The 17,746-nt window shown below is 42.3% G+C and overlaps 1 protein-coding gene across 1 annotated transcript; it reads right to left on the minus strand.

The window, feature by feature from the left end:
• Window positions 1–288: 288 nt before the first annotated feature.
• LOC308285922 (ZZ-type zinc finger-containing protein 3-like) lies at window positions 289–17,738 on the minus strand. Its single transcript, XM_080726841.1, has 11 exons — window positions 17,489–17,738; window positions 13,553–13,691; window positions 11,623–11,770; window positions 11,417–11,529; window positions 10,089–10,160; window positions 9,241–9,342; window positions 7,322–7,417; window positions 6,579–6,728; window positions 4,446–4,580; window positions 2,769–2,869; window positions 289–2,084 (listed from the first exon to the last, which is right to left on the minus strand). The coding sequence occupies exons 1-11, from the start codon at window positions 17,698–17,700 to the stop codon at window positions 1,940–1,942; spliced, it is 1,413 nt and encodes a 470-aa protein (XP_080582967.1). The 5' UTR covers window positions 17,701–17,738; the 3' UTR covers window positions 289–1,939.
• Between the last annotated feature and the right edge of the window lie 8 nt (window positions 17,739–17,746).

Here is a 17,746-nt window from a genome sequence, read left to right on the forward strand (position 1 = left end):
CATGTAGATCTGCTATTTTCACAATCTCTGCCTCTAATGTTTGACAATTTGGCCAATGTTTAATTTGTCATTTCAGAGGTATTAACAAAATCAATAACCAAAGACAATGCATAGCTATTTTTCCAGGACCTTCCAGAACCCTTGATCAATTCCAAAACTTTTCCAGTACTGGAAAAATATTTTTCTAATTTCAAAATATTTCCAGGAATTTCATGACCGTGGGAACCCTGAATACTGATAAACTGTAAGGTGCAAGGTTTGCCAGAATAACAGTCAGGAAAAACAGGGTGTAGAAACTCTTTTCACATACTTTTATTTCCACAGTTCTCCTCTAGCAGTTTTTTTTTTTACATTATTTTGTATTTATTTTTTTACATAAGAACATACTGTTATACACAGATATCGTAGCAGGGCAAAGGGGGTGAGGGGAAGGAGACGAAACGAAAACCATACAAAATGGTGTCTACTCAAGCACAACAAAACTATGTGTGTATAAAATTGCGTGGGTTGTTCCACTGTGTGGAGGTAACGACCACTACCTCAATTAATTCTTATTTATTCATTATTCTTTTAAATAGATTAATAAAAATACAATCTTTTTATGGACTTTTTGACCTGGACTGCGAAAAATTAAAAATGGATCTAGTAGAGCCATGGTGATGGGGTGAGTTTTTCTCATGTATGGTTGATGATACCACGCAGCAAGGAGGGGTTTGAGAAGAAGCTGTGGCCAAACGGTGTTCTCCTGACAGAAAACCAAATGAAAGAAATGGCATACAGCACCTAGCTCTGGCTACTCTTCACCATATTATTCTATACTCCACATGATCAACAACAGCACACATTGAAAAGAAAAGAAAAAACAGGACAAACAAACAAAAAACAGGCATCTCTATATTTCCCCAAAGCACCCACGAGTCGTCATCCTTCAACGTCTGCTTTCCGTGCTGTAGTGCTTCACTAACAGGGTTTAGTGGAGAGAGAGAGAGATGATGATCTGGAAACAAAATAAGAGGGAAAAAACAAAACAAAGACGACAGTGTGTTGTTTGTGTGTGTGAGTGAAAGGTGGTTAGTAGTAGTGAGGGGGTTGAGAGCAGCGTGACTGGTAGGCAGGTCCATGTACTTGACATGATGCATGGTCCGTCTACACACAAACAGGGTCTTTAAAATGTCATGATGCATCGGCAAAGCTCCTGTGATTGGCGACAAACCTGGTAAAGAGGAATCAGAGACGCTTGTTCCTGCGCTAAGTTCCGTTGCCCGACACACTCACCCCATTATTTCATAACAGCCTCGGCTCTCACCGAGAAAGTTTGATTCATAAATACTTGGTACTACTGACAACTAGCTAAGACATTTTTCACTCTCGCAAAACACAGAGACCACTTACGCACACAGTAACCATCCATGTGTATCTCAGTTGATTAGTTGAGGTCCACTATGACACGGGGCAACCACGCGTTACCATTAGGTGGCGCTATGCCAGACTGACCGTTAACTCTCCAGTTTCAAAGCAGCACGGGGAGGTATCGGAGGGCAACGGAAGTGGGGGTCGGGGAGTCGCCCTCCTAGAGTCACAGAGCCAGGGAATGTCGGTGTGCCTTCTGTTTATTATTGTTTTTCTGTTTCGTTTTTTTAAATAGTGTAGCGTTTTCAAAGAGATCCACTGATTAACCTGGCCAAGAAGGACTGGGCCTCAATGTGAGGAACCAACATGGCCGCCCATGTTCAAGTGGAGGTGGCCAGCGGCCCCCCACCGCACTCTTGAGGAGGCCAGGCCACCCCTGGCTGTCTGCTCCACTGCCTGCCTGTTGGCCTTCCCGCCTGGCAGTGGGGTTAAGCAGGTTAACTTGGACTGGAGTATGGAGCCATGCACAGAGTGGCCTGTGGGATTATGTGGAGAGAACAGCCTGGAGCGAGGGGCGCAGGGGCCCCTGTCATCTGTTGGCAGGGAAGTAGTTGGGGTCCAAATAGTTGTAGCCTGTGCTCTGAGGCAAGCAGTAGTCCCTGTCCAGGAAGGTGTCCGACTGATACACTGGCTCCAAGTGGTGGTTCGGCTTGTGGGTCTCGGTCTTGAACAAGCTGTCGGGGTAATAAAAAAGGAAAATATGGATACTGAATAGTGTGTGTAATAGGGCATTCACGAATAGTGATTTTTAGTATTCGAATTATTCGACCTCAAAGTATTCGACTATTCGACAGAGCTGGCAAAACTGTCAAATGTTAAGTAAGCAAGAGGCGAACATTGTGAAAATAGCAGATCTACATGCGCACAACGCCTCGCGTTGTGCGCATGTACAATATTTATCTGCGGAACCGAGTCACATTAAATGTAATACCAACAATTCCAAGTGCTTGTCAGGGTGGGGGTCCCCAGTTCAAATATATTTATTTTGGGGGTCACGGCCTAAAAAGGTTTGAAAACCCCTGGTATAGAGCATTAACAAATTCATCCACCAGGGGCATTGACAACAAATTTCTATGACTTCCTATCTAGTCAAGCTTTATAAACTATATATTTTTTAAAGAGAAAACAATAAAAAAAAAAAAAAAAGTGAATATTCGACTTCGGTGAACAACGTCGAATAGTGACTTTGATATTCGAATATTCGAATATTTGGTGAATGCCCTAGTGTGCAACATTCTGTATTGTTTTCATTATCATTCATTACCTAATTTACACAACCACTCTCTTACAGTTGAATTCCAGGGTTAGCTAGCTACAACACATGAACAGAGTACATGTTACTTGAGAGGGGTTCTCACCAGTCAGAACAGTTGGAGCAGAAGTCAACCGAGTTGTCTTGGGGACAGTCTTGACAATGCCACCTCACCCCCTGAATGGGCTCCATGCCACACATGTCACACTGTAACAACAATAGCAATAATTCATTTCATTAGTTGGCTGTTAGTTATCCAGAGAGTTAGTAATTAATAATCTTTCATGTACCGGTAATCATTTCATAGGCTTAAAGTTAGACTTATGTTACCGTGTGTGCTGACACAATTACATATGTTGTTTTTTCTGAGAGTTAGTAATTAATAATCTTTCATGTAATCATTTCATAGGCTTAAAGTTAGACTTATGTTATCGTGTGTGACACAATTACATATGTTGTTTTTTCTCTCACACACACACACACACGCACGCACGCACGCTACTCAAGGGGCAGCCTTGACAAGGCAGTGTTGTAGGGAGGACCACAACACAGTGCAGATGTCATGTCCTATGGACGGCAACATGTTGACTTCATGCAAGCTCAGATTCACAAACTGCTCTGATAATACACAATGACAACAGAAAGCGTTTGTTTCTGTGGCGAGCCAGAGAATAGAGCTGCTTTAATTAGCAACAGCAAGTCTGTGGTCAAAGAATACAAAAAACACATTATATAAAGCATCCCACTCAACACACACACAGAAGAAATTAGCAGGAACTCTCTGACAGACAGAAAGTGTCAGATGCTCGCGCCAAGAAACGCACCCATTGTTTTCAACAGCTGTAGACAAACTAATGCATCAAGTGGGTGTGTAAAACCTGCTGATGCGCCTTTCAGAGTTTGGTTTTATTTTTGAGCATCAACATGGGGCCAAAACACAATGTGTATATAAAGCAACACGGCACTGACTAATTCAAACTTATATAAGCAGTGTATATGTCTGTTTTTTTTATTATTATTTCGTTAAAGTAGACAAAGGTCTGCACAGATCCTGAAAACAAGGTTTGTCTGTGAAAGTACAGTAGTCCTGGAGGTTTTGTCAAGAGTCCCGGTTGTACCTTTGGGTAACATGCCCTTAGGTCGAACACCTTTTGGTCCGACCACCAGAACCTAACCTTAACCCTAACCTCAGTAAAACTATGCCTAAACTTAACCCTAACCCCAACCCTAACCTCAGTAACCGTGACGCGGGTGATTATCTAACCTGCCGACGCTGTTCGACCCAACGGGAGTTCGACCTATGGGGCAGTCCCCACCTGTCTGTCTTTTTCCCCTTTGTGCCCCTATATGGAGATCTCTGACCAATGAAAAGTATTAACGAGAGCTGTGACTAAACACAGTTTTGGACATGTGAGAATTATGCTTTAACTATTGTAAAATAGCAGACAATACGAGCTTGTAGATCTGCCATTTTTGAAAAATCTAGATTTTTTTTATATCTTTTTAAAAGTGAACATTTGTAACTCAAATATTTGCTACTGGGTGGTCCCTGGAAAAGGTTTGAGAACCACTGATTTAGCAGAAGGATCTAGAAGACATTTATAGATTCGGGTCAAAAATGTACAAAGGCTTGCACAAATGTTCACGATTTTTCAAAGATAGCAGATCTACAAAGCTCGCAGATATCTGCTATCTTGTAATAGTTAAAGCATACAATAATGGTTAAAGTGGTTCAAATCTAAAGTGACACAGATTTGCGTTCAGGCCTTGTGTATGAGAGCACCTTGAAGCCCACATGCTGCACCATGCTGTTCTCTTCCTGGATCTCCTGGAGCTTCTGCTTCTTCAGTCGCTTCAACTCCAGCAGCTCCTTGTACTCTGGCAAGTGTCTCAGCTCCACAGGCACAGCTTCCTCGTCCTGGAATACGTGCATGTGTGTGTGTGTGTGTGTGTGTGTGTGCACGAGGGAGAAAACAAGAGGGATCAATGCATACTCCATACACTTGTAAACACCTTCACACATTGTTTAACAGGCTATATGTATGCCTGGGGATCCATTTTAATATGGCTAAATCTCCAGATGTTCTAGATCCTTTTTAGAGGCTAACAAGTAACAGGTATCGATCTATGGCAATCCAATGAAACAAGTCTGCAGTATAAATCTGGGCTACTTCTACTACTGCAACACTGTGTGTCAGACTTGAGGCATTAAAAGCTTGGAAGGGTGCTGTGTGAAGTGATGATGCTGACATTTGACTGAGCAGCCAAGCCGTTTGTCCACTGCCGTCCCATCTGTCATCCAGTGAACATTCTCTCAGCCAGTCCCGGCAACACATTCTGTGACCCTGTTCCTGTACCTGTAACATTAGCTAACACACTGCTGCTTGTGTGGCGGGTCTATGTTCTCCACAGGACACCGCAGACCCAGGCTTTTGTTAAAGGTTACTGCCATTAGGGGAAATGCCAGCGCGCGCTAGGGTAATGCATAGATAGGCCTGGAAGAAGTTGGGAGTTGTACTATTTTGAACTTTCACTCATTAAGTTAAAGAATTAACGCGGCTACTGAAAACAGCTGGCTCCTTGGCTAGGATTCAAGTAATATGATATGCCTTACAAACATATTTCAAGGCAAAAGAAAATAAGAAAAAAAAGAAGAAATGTCAGCATTCTAAGACATACAACAATCCTCCCATACACAATGACACAAAGAATGTTTTTCTGTCACTTGATTTTGTTTATGTACATGACAGCACAGACAGAGAGTTAAAGCTATACTGTGTAAGTTGCTCAACTAGTGGTCAGTAGCGTCCGCGTCTTTCGGCCGTTTTTCGCCGCGGACCGGGCCTCATACCCCCGCGTCACCCCCGCGTCTGCCTCCACCTCGCCGAGATCTATCTTTAGAGGGGTCCCTGGTTCCTGTGCGTTCAGGCATTCCGGAGAAACGGAGTGTTTCACCCGAGTATAGATAGAGACACACGGGCACCTACAAATATGGCCGCCCTATTGTGATAGCTAGCGACCCCACTTCAAGATGCGCTGTGATTGGCCGGCAGTGTATAACCCTCGCTGTGATTGGCCGGTAGTGTATGATGACGTAATTTTTGCACGAAAACCGGACCCCGGTCAGGATCATAGAAAACATATAAAGAGAAGGCTTCAGAAGCTGAAAATAACGGAGTGGGTGTTCTAAAACTTTAGCGATTTAAGAGTTAGGACAATTTTAAGATTTGTTTTATAAAAAAAGTTACATGGTACAACTTTAATTATACCTCCAGATGACTACAGTGCTCATGTTCGACCTTGACGGTATTGACTGCATGCCGTTATTAGAACGAACGGTACTTTCTGTCTTCCTTTACACCAGGGGTTTTCAAAGTGGGTGACGGGGCACCCTGGGGTGGCATGACGGTAGTCCAGGGGTGCCGCGATATCATTTGATAATAATATTTGGAATTTATTTGGACACAAATATTTAGTATAATTTTAATCTTGAAGTACAAAGTTATTTTCAGTCAGTTCTAACCAAAATGGATATTATCTCAACGTTTTCCTCGCAACATAATCACTAAAATATCGTCACTGTCGGGCAGAAACCTCGTATCTCCATGTTTCAAATGTGTACGTCTTTTGGTAAAGCAAAGCCCTGCTTCATCATACAAGACTGTCGCACAAAACTAGTGAAAACAGCCGATCAAATCGGCTGTTTTCACTAGTTTGGTACATTTTATAGATGATAAATACAAAACGAACGGTTTTGGACATATAAGATTTCCACCCGACATGACAATATGCTATAAATATAAGGTGCTGGGAGTAAAAATTATAATGTAGGGGTGCCTGGAATTAAAAAAATATTTATGGGGTGCCCTGAGACAAAAAAGTTTGGGAAACCCTGCTTTACACACTGAGGACTCACCGAGTCATCAGCGGAGGGGTCCTGAACACTACTGTAGTAGGCAGCGCGCTCTTCCTCCTCGTCCATGTAGACCGGGGGCTCGTAGGACGTCAGGAAGGTCGACGGTCGGTACAGGTGCTTGTTGAGGTGGTGCTGACGCTTGTTGGAGGCCTGGGGAAAGATGGACACCATCTTATAAACCAGTGGTTTTCAACCCTTTTCATGAACCATGGACTGTCATTTGACGAGATTTAGCCTCAGACCCAAAGTTATGAATATTTTGTTATCGTTGGATAAGAGTTTGTCCACAATTCTTACAGGTCCATTTGGTTTAACAGTTAAAGATTTATAAAACGTCCATTTGGTTACTAGCTCTCCATCATTTAGCTGGGGACCACAGGGAACCCCCTTAAGGACCACTGGTGGTACCCGGACCACTGGTTGAAAACTTTCTATGTGCTTTAGTTCTATATTTTTATGAATTCTGAATTCTGAATGATTTTATCTGGAGGGCCAAATTGTCATGTGAAGCTTGACCAATCCTCAATTCTGCATGCACGGGACATGTACGGGACAGACAAAGCCTGTTTATTCTGGACTGGAATGACCATATATGGACATGTACGGGACACACAAAGCCACTCCTTGGAAGCGGCTTTCACCACTTCAAAAACATAAACAAAACAAAAAACTGCAGGTTTGATAGATTCGCCTCAAGGTTTTACAAGATAAATTAGTGGATGGTGTGAATAAATAATTGTTACCTTTTTAGTGTACATGCACAGATTAGGAGTCCTTCCGGGTACAGGGATCCCAGCTTTTGTCAGTTTGATGAAGTACTTTTGAACCCTACTGGCAACCTGGAATGTTTAAAGATGCAAGTGTCAAAATGGTCATATTTCTCAAAAGAGGAACTGACCTCCATCAGGCTTTGTTTAGATGAATTATGGATACATGCAAGGCACAGCTGAGCAAACACACTGCTACCAGGCTATTTTTCTTATGTTAGCATTGTGAAGTTGTTAATTCTTACACATTTGTATTGTGTGGACACCGACAGTGGAGTCAGTCAACCAAGTAGAGGGATATACAGCTGAGCAATCCCACATGTTTGTACACAATACAAGTACACATTTCTGTGAATTCCTTCTTCAGTAGTCACAAACTTGTCAGAGAGACATAAGCGTAGTAATTATAATGATGATTCATTTATGTGTGGATGAAAGAAAAAGTTTGTTAAATTTGAACATGTAGGTAGCTGCTTCAGATGTGTAACCAGACCGGATCATTCCCAGGCACTTATGTTACGTTACGTTATATATATTTGTCTTCTTCAGCGACATCCAACTCATTTCAGTAAAGCAGGTTATTTATATCAGTGGTTCTCAACCTTTTCAGGCCATGACCCCCAAAATAATCCTATTTTAACTGGGGACCCCCCCACCCTGACGAGCACTAAGAGTTGAGGCATTACATTTTGTATAGTCTCGCGTGGCCAGACGGTTGCCTCTGCGATTTGGTCAAATGCTCCCAGCATACAGTCTGGCAAAGCAGAAAGATAAAAATGAGTGCGAGATGAAAGCGGAAGTGAAGCCCCCACGTCACTTCCGTTTCAGTCTCACATCGCACACATTTATCATTATATAAATAAAAATCATATAAGCATGTTTAGCTTGCTGCTTAGCAGAAATGACATTTTAAAATATATTTTCTTGAACGGTAATGCCCGTTTCCATTACTCGCCGTTCGGGAGCTGCTGTTCCAGACTCTATATAGCATTCAGAGATTGTGGAATAGTTGTCTGGCTACGCGAGACTACATTTTGTATAACACGGTTCTATTGTGAAAATAGCAGATCTACATGCTCACAACGCCTCGCAGTTAGTAGATCAGCTATTTTCACAATTTCTGCCTACTAATATTTGACAATTTGGTCAATGTTTAATTTGTCATTTTAGAGGTATACAGGCCGGGAACACATTTTGCTGTTTGGGAGGGGCTTACAGTACATGTACAGTATGTAGCAACATATTTGTTTTGTAGGCTAATTTCTGATTTAGCCCTATTCTATAGGTTAGGCCTAAATGGGTTAAAAAGTCGTTAAATTGTCACTTTAGAAATGTGCATATACCCTCTATACGCTTAAACTTAACTTAACTTTGTTTACAGTGAGAAAACAATGTTGCACATTAAGCTAATCATCTGGGGACCCCCCAAAATAATTTGGGGACCCACCTGTGGGTCCCGACCCACAGGTTGAGAACCACTGATTTATATGACAGTTGTCTAAAATTAACAAACTCATTCTTAAATTCTCTGATTTGACCATTGGCTGACCTAAAAAAATAACAAGAAAGAAAAATGGGTTGAATTTGAATCTACCCATCCACTTATCCCCCTTCCTCCATGTGTATCTATGGGGCTTTTAAGCCGTGACATCATTTTGTAGGCAGAGGAGAATCTGCCCCCAGAGCATTTTCTGTCCCTCGCTATTTTCAACAGATCCGAGACAAAAATAACGACTAAAGTATAATTCTAACACTTTCCTTTCAACAACAAAGAGAAGAAAAATGTGTAAATAGTAAAAATAGTAAAAAGATTCACGGAAACTGGGGGCAGAAATTCTCCTCTGCCTACAAAATGATGTCATACTTAACAGCCCAATAGCCAGTCTGGGAATCACCTGTTTGGCTGTCCTATTGCCTAGCTCATCAGCAACCTTCTGCCATCTTTTGGACTCCACCTCCTCAGGGGGAAACTTCAGGAGGAGTTGTTCAAGCTTTTTCTGTACAAACACACAAAGCCCCACATGGAAACTGTAACTACACAGATAATGTCAAACCATTTCTATCCATCCACACCGTACTGCAATGTTCCTCCGCACTGACTGAAGGTCAGACTGTCCTTGAACTGTATGTGTTTATGCGATCAATACATTTCTTCACCGCAGTACCGAATAGGAATTCCTTCACTTTTAATGTGACAGACTAGAGAGCATCTCCACCCTGTTTTTCCTCCAGCCAAAGTGACTATTAGCTGAAGACATTAAGGACGGTGGCCAGTAGTACATCACATAGTGTATCACTCATATACAAGACTAAGAAAAACAGATTAACTGAATGACAGATGAATCATGACTAGATGAATTGCACTATGACTGCACTGGTTTTAGTTAGGCTATGAAGTGCTTATTTATTTTAGATATTGTAGGATACATTGTAACATGTATGTTCTGTCATGTCTGTACTTTTCACTCCAAGAGTTCCTATCGATTTGAGCAAACTGCAAATAAAGTCTCTTATCTAATGTGATTGAGAGAATGACTGCAAAATAGTTAAGAGGTGATTCTGATTTACATGATACAATTATAGGTCCCTCTACCCGTCAATCAAACAACGAAAAACACAACTGAAAATCAGTACAGTTTCGACATACAGCAGGCTGTTAGCATTTCGGTCATAATTGTGTATCACCTATTTAACTACATTCTGATAAAATACAGCTGTGCCCTCTGCCAGCTTGGTTTCATACCTGTTCCTCCACAGTCCACAGCTGGTTGAAAGTGTCAGGCTTGTTAGTGTGACAGAGTCTTCCTCGGATCATCTGGCAAGACACACATGGAAGACATGTCAAATCAATGACAAGATGAAATAGAAACAGGGACTCTGAGGAGGACGTCTGTGTGCTCGCAACGACTGGCACACTGAGGCTGCCACAAGAATGCCTGCCGTCAGACCAGACACAAGACTTTACAATGGGGAGACGATTTTGATTGATAAACCAAATCCCCTGTCAAAACACAGAGAGCAAAGCCCAGTCGAATACAAAAGCGATCACGATGGAGAGGGAGGCAAAGGAAATAAAAATGATCAAAAGGTTGTTTGCTTGGTGTTGAGAGCTGTCTCAACCACATGGCATCACCCCTACAGACTTGGTTTCTTTTTTCCCTCTACACAAAATGTTTTAAAGAGAATAGCTGTGTGAGCTTGAAGATCTGCTACTTTTGCAGAGTAAGGCTAAGAAAAGAGTGTGACTAAGAGCAGAGTGGGAGGTGGGTGGATTGGTTCACGTTTCCATAGATACCAGCTTATACTCACATGCCCTGCATGCTTAATTACCACCGTCAGGGGTGACACAAAGTGTATATATATATATAGAAATACAGTATATCTTTTTTACCATATAGACATATCAGAATACAGGTGCAGTGTTTAATTAAAAGGATATTACAGGTGACAAACGACTCACTAGCCATGGCTATGAAAAAAGCAGATACAGTACTGAAGTCCGTTTTTACTGAACAATTATTGTCAGATGTCAGACCGTGATTTGTGATGTGATGTGTTGTTGTAGCACAGTGTTTGTGAACCATTATCCGGGGATGAATATGTAGGGGGCGTGAGATGTTCTTTGTGAACAGAGGAACTATTTAGAATACTGGCTCCTGACTTCATGATCAATGTAACATCCTAGGTCCCACTATGACAGAGAATCTGCAGTCTTACAGAGAATAGGGACTTTAAGCCCAGACGGCTACGGCAGATGGCTACGGTAAGCGAAAATGGATCAGTGCTCGATAGATACACCTGCCTGCCGTCGCAGCCTTTCCTACTACGCCAGAAGCAACCTTTCCGAATAGTGGCTACAAGTCTGCTCCACAGATGCGTTACCATGAGAACCATAGAGTTCAGTAAAAGGGGTGGGAACCCGTCGCCGACAGCTGTTTGCTGAACAATTTTGACTGCTACAGCGATTGCGTCATAGCAGTCGTACTTCCGCCTGGCGGAGCCGTCCTGAAAACCTTGAGCTTAAAAGTCCCTAATATCTGTGTAATATCTGTGTTGGGGACTGAGGGGTACCTGTGTTTGCCCGCCATTCTCTGGACCGTCACTAGTGGGCAGAGAAGAGTACATGATGGAGGACTCTCCTTCCTTCTTGGGCTCCAAAGGGCTTTTTGGTCGATCAGGCAACCCTAATGGGAGAACATAAGAACATTAGTATAGTACTGATGGGAGTAGAAGCAATAATGGTATAAAAAATAAACATCTTGTGTGTTTATACATGCCCTTGTCGAAGATGAGCTTTAGCCTTCTAGTTTTGCGTTTCTTGTCACAGAACTCCCTCTCAAATTCTACCAGTCCAGAGGTGTATTGGTCCCATGCAATGTCAGGAAGCTGGACGACTCGCTGGGGGCATGGCAAACCCAGGTTCTCCTGGGGATTAACATGGGCAAATTAACACAGGCAAATCAACCTGGGAACCGACTTGCAAACCCTATTAACTTTACTAGAGAGACAGGTTGCAGGAGGGAAAGAAAGTAACAATCAGTCACGGCCCAAGCTTCGCTTGCAGAGGTTTTGCTCGCTGTGTGTGAAAAGTACTGCGAGAGGATCCGACTCACCGATGCCTCCCCGAGCGCTTCTAGATATCCGATAGGTTTGATATTTGGCTTTGTCATACAGTATGAGAGCTTTTACTCTCATACTGTATTTAAGATTTTACTGTTTAGTATTTATCAGAGCTCATAAAGCCATACGGTACGTCCCAGCCCGAGCCCCGAGGTCAGCTGACAAGGCCTGACTGAGCTCACGACCAGTTGTAAGACCAGAGGTGACCGGGCCTTCGCAGCGGCTGGCCCTAGACTCTGGAATAACCTTTAAGTCACTATTGAAGACTATTTTTGTCTCCACCAGCCGAAGGCTGAGGGAGAGTATGTTTTCCCCTCCGTCCGTCCGTCCGTCCGTCCGTCCGTCCGTGCGTCCTCGCAGTTTGTGAGCGCCTAATCTCAGTAGCCGTTGGCCCGGACGCTGCCAAAGTGAGCACACACACTCCCTGGATGCCAATCTAGAACCTCTGCCCTAAATTTTTCAAATGGGCCTTTTCTAGCGCCACCTAGTGGCCGATGTTCGCAAAACACATTTCGGTGCACTACTCTTACAGATTTTGTCCAAAAATCCTACAAATCGGTAGGCAGTATCTCGACAGTCATGTGATCGACACGGATCTGTCCGATTTTGCATATTCCATCCTGATTGGCTAAGATTGGCTTCCAAAGTTAGTAGGATTGAGCCGTTTGGAACAAAATGCCTCAAATCCCAAACGCAAGTGCAATCATCATGAAATCGCGCACACACGTTCCCACTAGGTCGAAGAAGAAATGCCACTTACATTTTTTGAAATCAGCCTCATGGTGGCGCTATAACAGGCCGATTTGTGGTTTTACCTATAACTCCACCGATCAGTTTCAAACTTTGTAAGCGCACTCCCTAACCTTTGCCCTGCATTTTTCACATCAGCATTTTATAGCGCCACCTTTGGGCCGACTTATGTAAAACACATTTTTGGATATTACTCCTTGAGATTTTATCCAAAAATCACGCAAATCGGTACGCAGTATCTCTATAGTCATGTGATCAAGTCCGATCCGTCTGCTATTTCATATTCCATCCTGATTGGCTAATATTGGCTTCCAAAGTTTGCAGGATTGCCATGAAAGATCTATGGTGAAGAACACATGCCACCCTTTTTACATTGGCCTATTATACAGTAGCACCACCAGGACGCCTGGCCTGGTGGAGACCTGTGCTCGGAAGAGCACTGCTTCTAGTTTTCACTGTGGCCTTCAACACTGTTTGATTGTGTAAATTGTATAACCTGGTAATTATTATATAATTATTATTATAATTATTTTTTGTTTGTTTTTGTTTGTCTTCTTTCTTTGTTTTTAACCTGTACAGCCTTTGGTTGACGATCTGATGACTCCTCGACGACTTTAAAAGTCCTACAGTGTGCGAGCCACCAAAGACAGATCCAAATTGATCCCAGAGCCAGGACAAGGAGATAGGAGTGAAACACCAGACGGACAGATCAGAAGCAAACACACGACCATTAAGGACAAAGAGATAAGAGCGAAACACCAAAAGACAGATCAGAAACTAATCCAGAGCCATTAAGGACATGCAGATAAGAGTGAATGTACAGTAGATTATGGCTACCTGTTTCTGTAGCTGCTCCACAAAACTTATGGGTTCAACGAGAGCCTGTCTCTGTTGCCGTGCCAGGGACTCCAAGTCCAGAATGGCCTGCGTACGCTGAGCCTCCAGCACTCCGATGGTCTGCAGTAGCCTCTGGTAACTGGTACACACACACACACACAAAAGATAGCAGGATTAGCCCAGAGCTAGTAGAATGAATTATTCATCCAGACACTTGCCCGTGTAGCAACACATTAAACCTTTAGGCCCTATGACCATGCATGATTGAATCATGGAAGAGATAATTGAAATAAGGGTAAAAGCGTTTTTAATGTTCCGCAGGTTTTCTGTGGAGAGCAGGGCACATGGGGGTGTTGATGATACCATCATTATGATAAAATACCACAAGCCACCTGATTCACTGGTAGTTAATTTTGACTGTGGCATGAGCTTGTCATTTCTGCCACCCAGCTTCCTTGCCAACCTTCCTTTTCTATCCAGACCAACACCAAAATAACACACGGGTCATATACCGTAGTTGAATACGCTGGTACATTGTGGCTGTCCCAACTTTTTTGGAAACATAGCAACAATCACAACTCTAATCTATGAGTTTGCAAATGTAGTCCATTTCGTTGCCACTATTAATAACCTTCACACGACACTAGGCATTGTGGTGCTTCGGCTGCAAGACTTCAGTGCTGGAGAAATCTGACCTTTTCACTTCCATCCCCGGGGGACAAAGGGAGGAACTGCACACAGAGCAATGAATGATGTGTGGCGTTGCAGTGCCAAGCAACAGTTGAGTAATCAACGGGTATGTAACAGCATTCTATACATGACCATAAACTAATGCAGGTGCACAGCGTAGCAGTGCAGATCAATCTCCCTTAGTAGGGCATTAATGGAAATCAATTCACAAGCCAAGGTTCATTCAGTGGCTGCCAGGTTTTTTTTACAAAACTGCCATGAGATGAAGCAAAACAACTCAGACGAATCATATTTGTTGAAAGTAATACCCTTATTATATTTAATTAGGATTTAGAATTAATTGTGTTAATTTATATTGTATGTGAAGTGCTAGACCTTGGACTGTGCATCAGTACAGTATACTGTGATATGAAACACCAATGCCTTAATATTTATTGTAATCTTAAGTCATTCTGAATCTGATGACACATCAACTTTGCAATTGCAACAAAGAGAAACTGAACCTGTCCTAGTTTCCCTTATAAATTAATGATTTGTATAATAAACTGTCCTGAGGCCATGACTATGCTGCTGGGTGACTTGGCAGCCCACCAACAGCCCAGGCAACGGGCCTGATTTTCCATTGTCACTTAATTGTCCAAGGATCTTACGCTATTGCGCCAAAGGTCCAACATCGGTGCCAAACGAAAAACTAAGCAGGAAGAATAAAGGTGGGGAGCTGAAGCGGATTCATAATAGATTATTTAAACCTTATTTAAACCAGTTTCTCCAGTCCTGGGGACCTACAGTACTGCCGTTTTTCATTCTAGCCACCAAATCAGTCCAATTCTGACAAGAGACATAAGGGGAAAGCAATTTCTATGGAAATTCCACTTGGGCTCTCCTGTATTCGTTAAAAGTTGCTTACCTACAGGGTAAAATAAGTTCACAGACGGATCTCTACATACAGTTATGTCTCGATTTGGATCATTAATGTAATGTTGCTTTGCAGATATATTTTCCCACAAAGACAATGGAATAGAAAGCCTGTAATTTGAGTCCACAAAACAGGATTGAAAATCCCTGCTTTAACAGATCAGTCTGGGCTCTCCTAGAGCAGTTGGGTTTTTTAAATAGTGGAATTCATAAACCATAAAAAGAAAAAGTGAATGTACATTAATAACAGAGCCATATGAAACCTCTTTTCAATAACATCAATACCAATATTTCCGACTGTTATGGGAGTTACTGGTCAATCATGTCAGTGATTGATTGTACACAACTTAAAGTACCCAGTATAACCTCTAATAATACTCTCATTCAGCATAACCAAATCTTGGCATGGTAGAGATAAGAAACACTTGATCAAAGGCAATATGATTGTATCTCACAGCAGCCAATAATTTGATTATAATAAATGTACCCCCATTGCTTCCTGCTGGAGACCCATCCGGAATCAATGGGCCAACAAAGAGTCTCCTCAAATTATTGGCTTCGGAATGCAACAAAAACTAAAAAATATTAAATCTCCATGGGGTGAATAATCAATAGAAAAAAGTCATTTGGGGGTTGAACAACTCCTTTAAGTCCCTCTCCAAATCTCAACTATTCATCATTAACTGGATGATAAAAGGGTACTTGACAAAGGATGTTTGAAAAACCTGGAAAGCCCCCTTCCCCCCTCGTCCAGGCACGATCACACATACACTTCATACACCTCACAGCCAACCCCAAACAGAGACTTCAGACGCTTCAATTTCATGTTATCTTGCGGGGCCAGCAGAGCTCCGTTTTTCCGGTGTGCCCCTTCCAAAATAGCCTCATTTGACTATTTTGGAAGGGTTGTTTGACTGGGGGAAATACAAATTCAAATGCAAGCGTCAACCATGGCACTTCTTTCCAATTGATTGATGCCTGATCAAAGTTGACCAATGTTGAACTCTATGGTTCACGACGTGTTGGACATCAAACACTTCAAAGCGACAAACGAGCCACAACGGGACGCTCCATCCCTTTGCCCTCATAGAACGGAAGTGAACGGGGAAGCTGACACTGCTGAAGCACGTGGGACAGTGTCCTTACAGATGGTCTGATTCAACACAACATGAGACCACCTGTCAACTAGCATTCAGCACACACAATGCTACAAACATACTGACACTAGGATATATCTATAAAGACACTTGTTGTGATGTGACCTAACTGGAAGAAAACACCAGCAGAGCATTTTTAGCATTAAATAACCTCAACTACGTGCTGCCTGATTGAGTACAACCTACCTGAATAAGCAGACGCACCGATTTCTGTTTGACTAGGGCTGCTATATTGAGGTTCAAAAGGTGATAATAAAATTCATAGTACCAGTCCTCGGATAGGTTTGGCTGAGCCACATCGGAAGCCATTGTAAAATGCACTATAAACACACACCCATAGCTGCATGAATATTACTGCACTGCACCAAACAATTCCTTTCATGCAGTCCAATTTTGTTGTGAATTTTCATTTACAAAAACAGCTTTGAATAATATTTAACATCAAAGTAAAGCATGGCCCTTTTGGCATATTGCCTCATATACCCATTGTAGTTAAGGGACACTTTACTGATTTTGAATGCCAAAATATACGTTTGACTGCATTATGGACATTTCTCCATTTTGTGGAGGAAGACAATACATACGATATTGTTTGCCACGTCATTTTTATGATATTGAATCGTTTCACAATTGGCAAAGTGTCCCTTTAGTACAGAACTGGAATGTAGAATGGTGTTCCAAATTAAATAATAATCATTAAAAAATATATATATATTAATAATTAACAAATACCATTATGTAAAAGCTATATGATTACCAATTATTACAATATATATATCATTATTGAAGGTTACTTTTGTAGTACAAACTGTCATAACAAAACTATTCATCTATCAGAATGCCAATAATTCTATTTCCATGAAAACATTAGCTCGGCCTCGGCTTACTCCCAATTGAAGGAATCAGCGCAGCCGTTTTAACATTCAATCTCCAAGGTTACAGGAAAACCTAAATTTGGCATCTCATTTCACACAATAGATAGAACGGCAATAGATTGGAAGGCAGAAATTAGCGCCTTGACTGCAAACATCATCTTATTATCAGAAGGACAAAGTGGCAACAATTTGTATGTACTCAGATAATCCTCAGTATCAAAAAGACACTTGCTGTGATCAGCTATCAGACCCATAATGCTGCGAAGATTGGACCTATGAAAACAAACAAATGGACATACTCTTTGTTATGTTTGAGAGCCAGGTGGTCTGACTCAAAGTAATACACGTCTGGTTCCTCCTCCTCCTCTTCCTCCGTGACCTGGCTGCATGCTGCCTCCTTACTGCTCCCTGCCTCCATGACCTCCACAGTCCTACTGTCCTCACCACCACCCGCGGGGTCCCCAGGTTCCACCGAGGCCTGCCCCTCACTGGAGGGCCCTGCCGTGTCCATGGGCTCAGGCTCTTCCAGTTTAGGGTACGAGGCCTCCAGCTCCACC

This window comes from Nannobrachium achirus, assembly GCF_963921795.1.
Source record: "Nannobrachium achirus genome assembly, chromosome: 5".
Classification (NCBI taxonomy): domain Eukaryota; kingdom Metazoa; phylum Chordata; class Actinopteri; order Myctophiformes; family Myctophidae; genus Nannobrachium; species Nannobrachium achirus.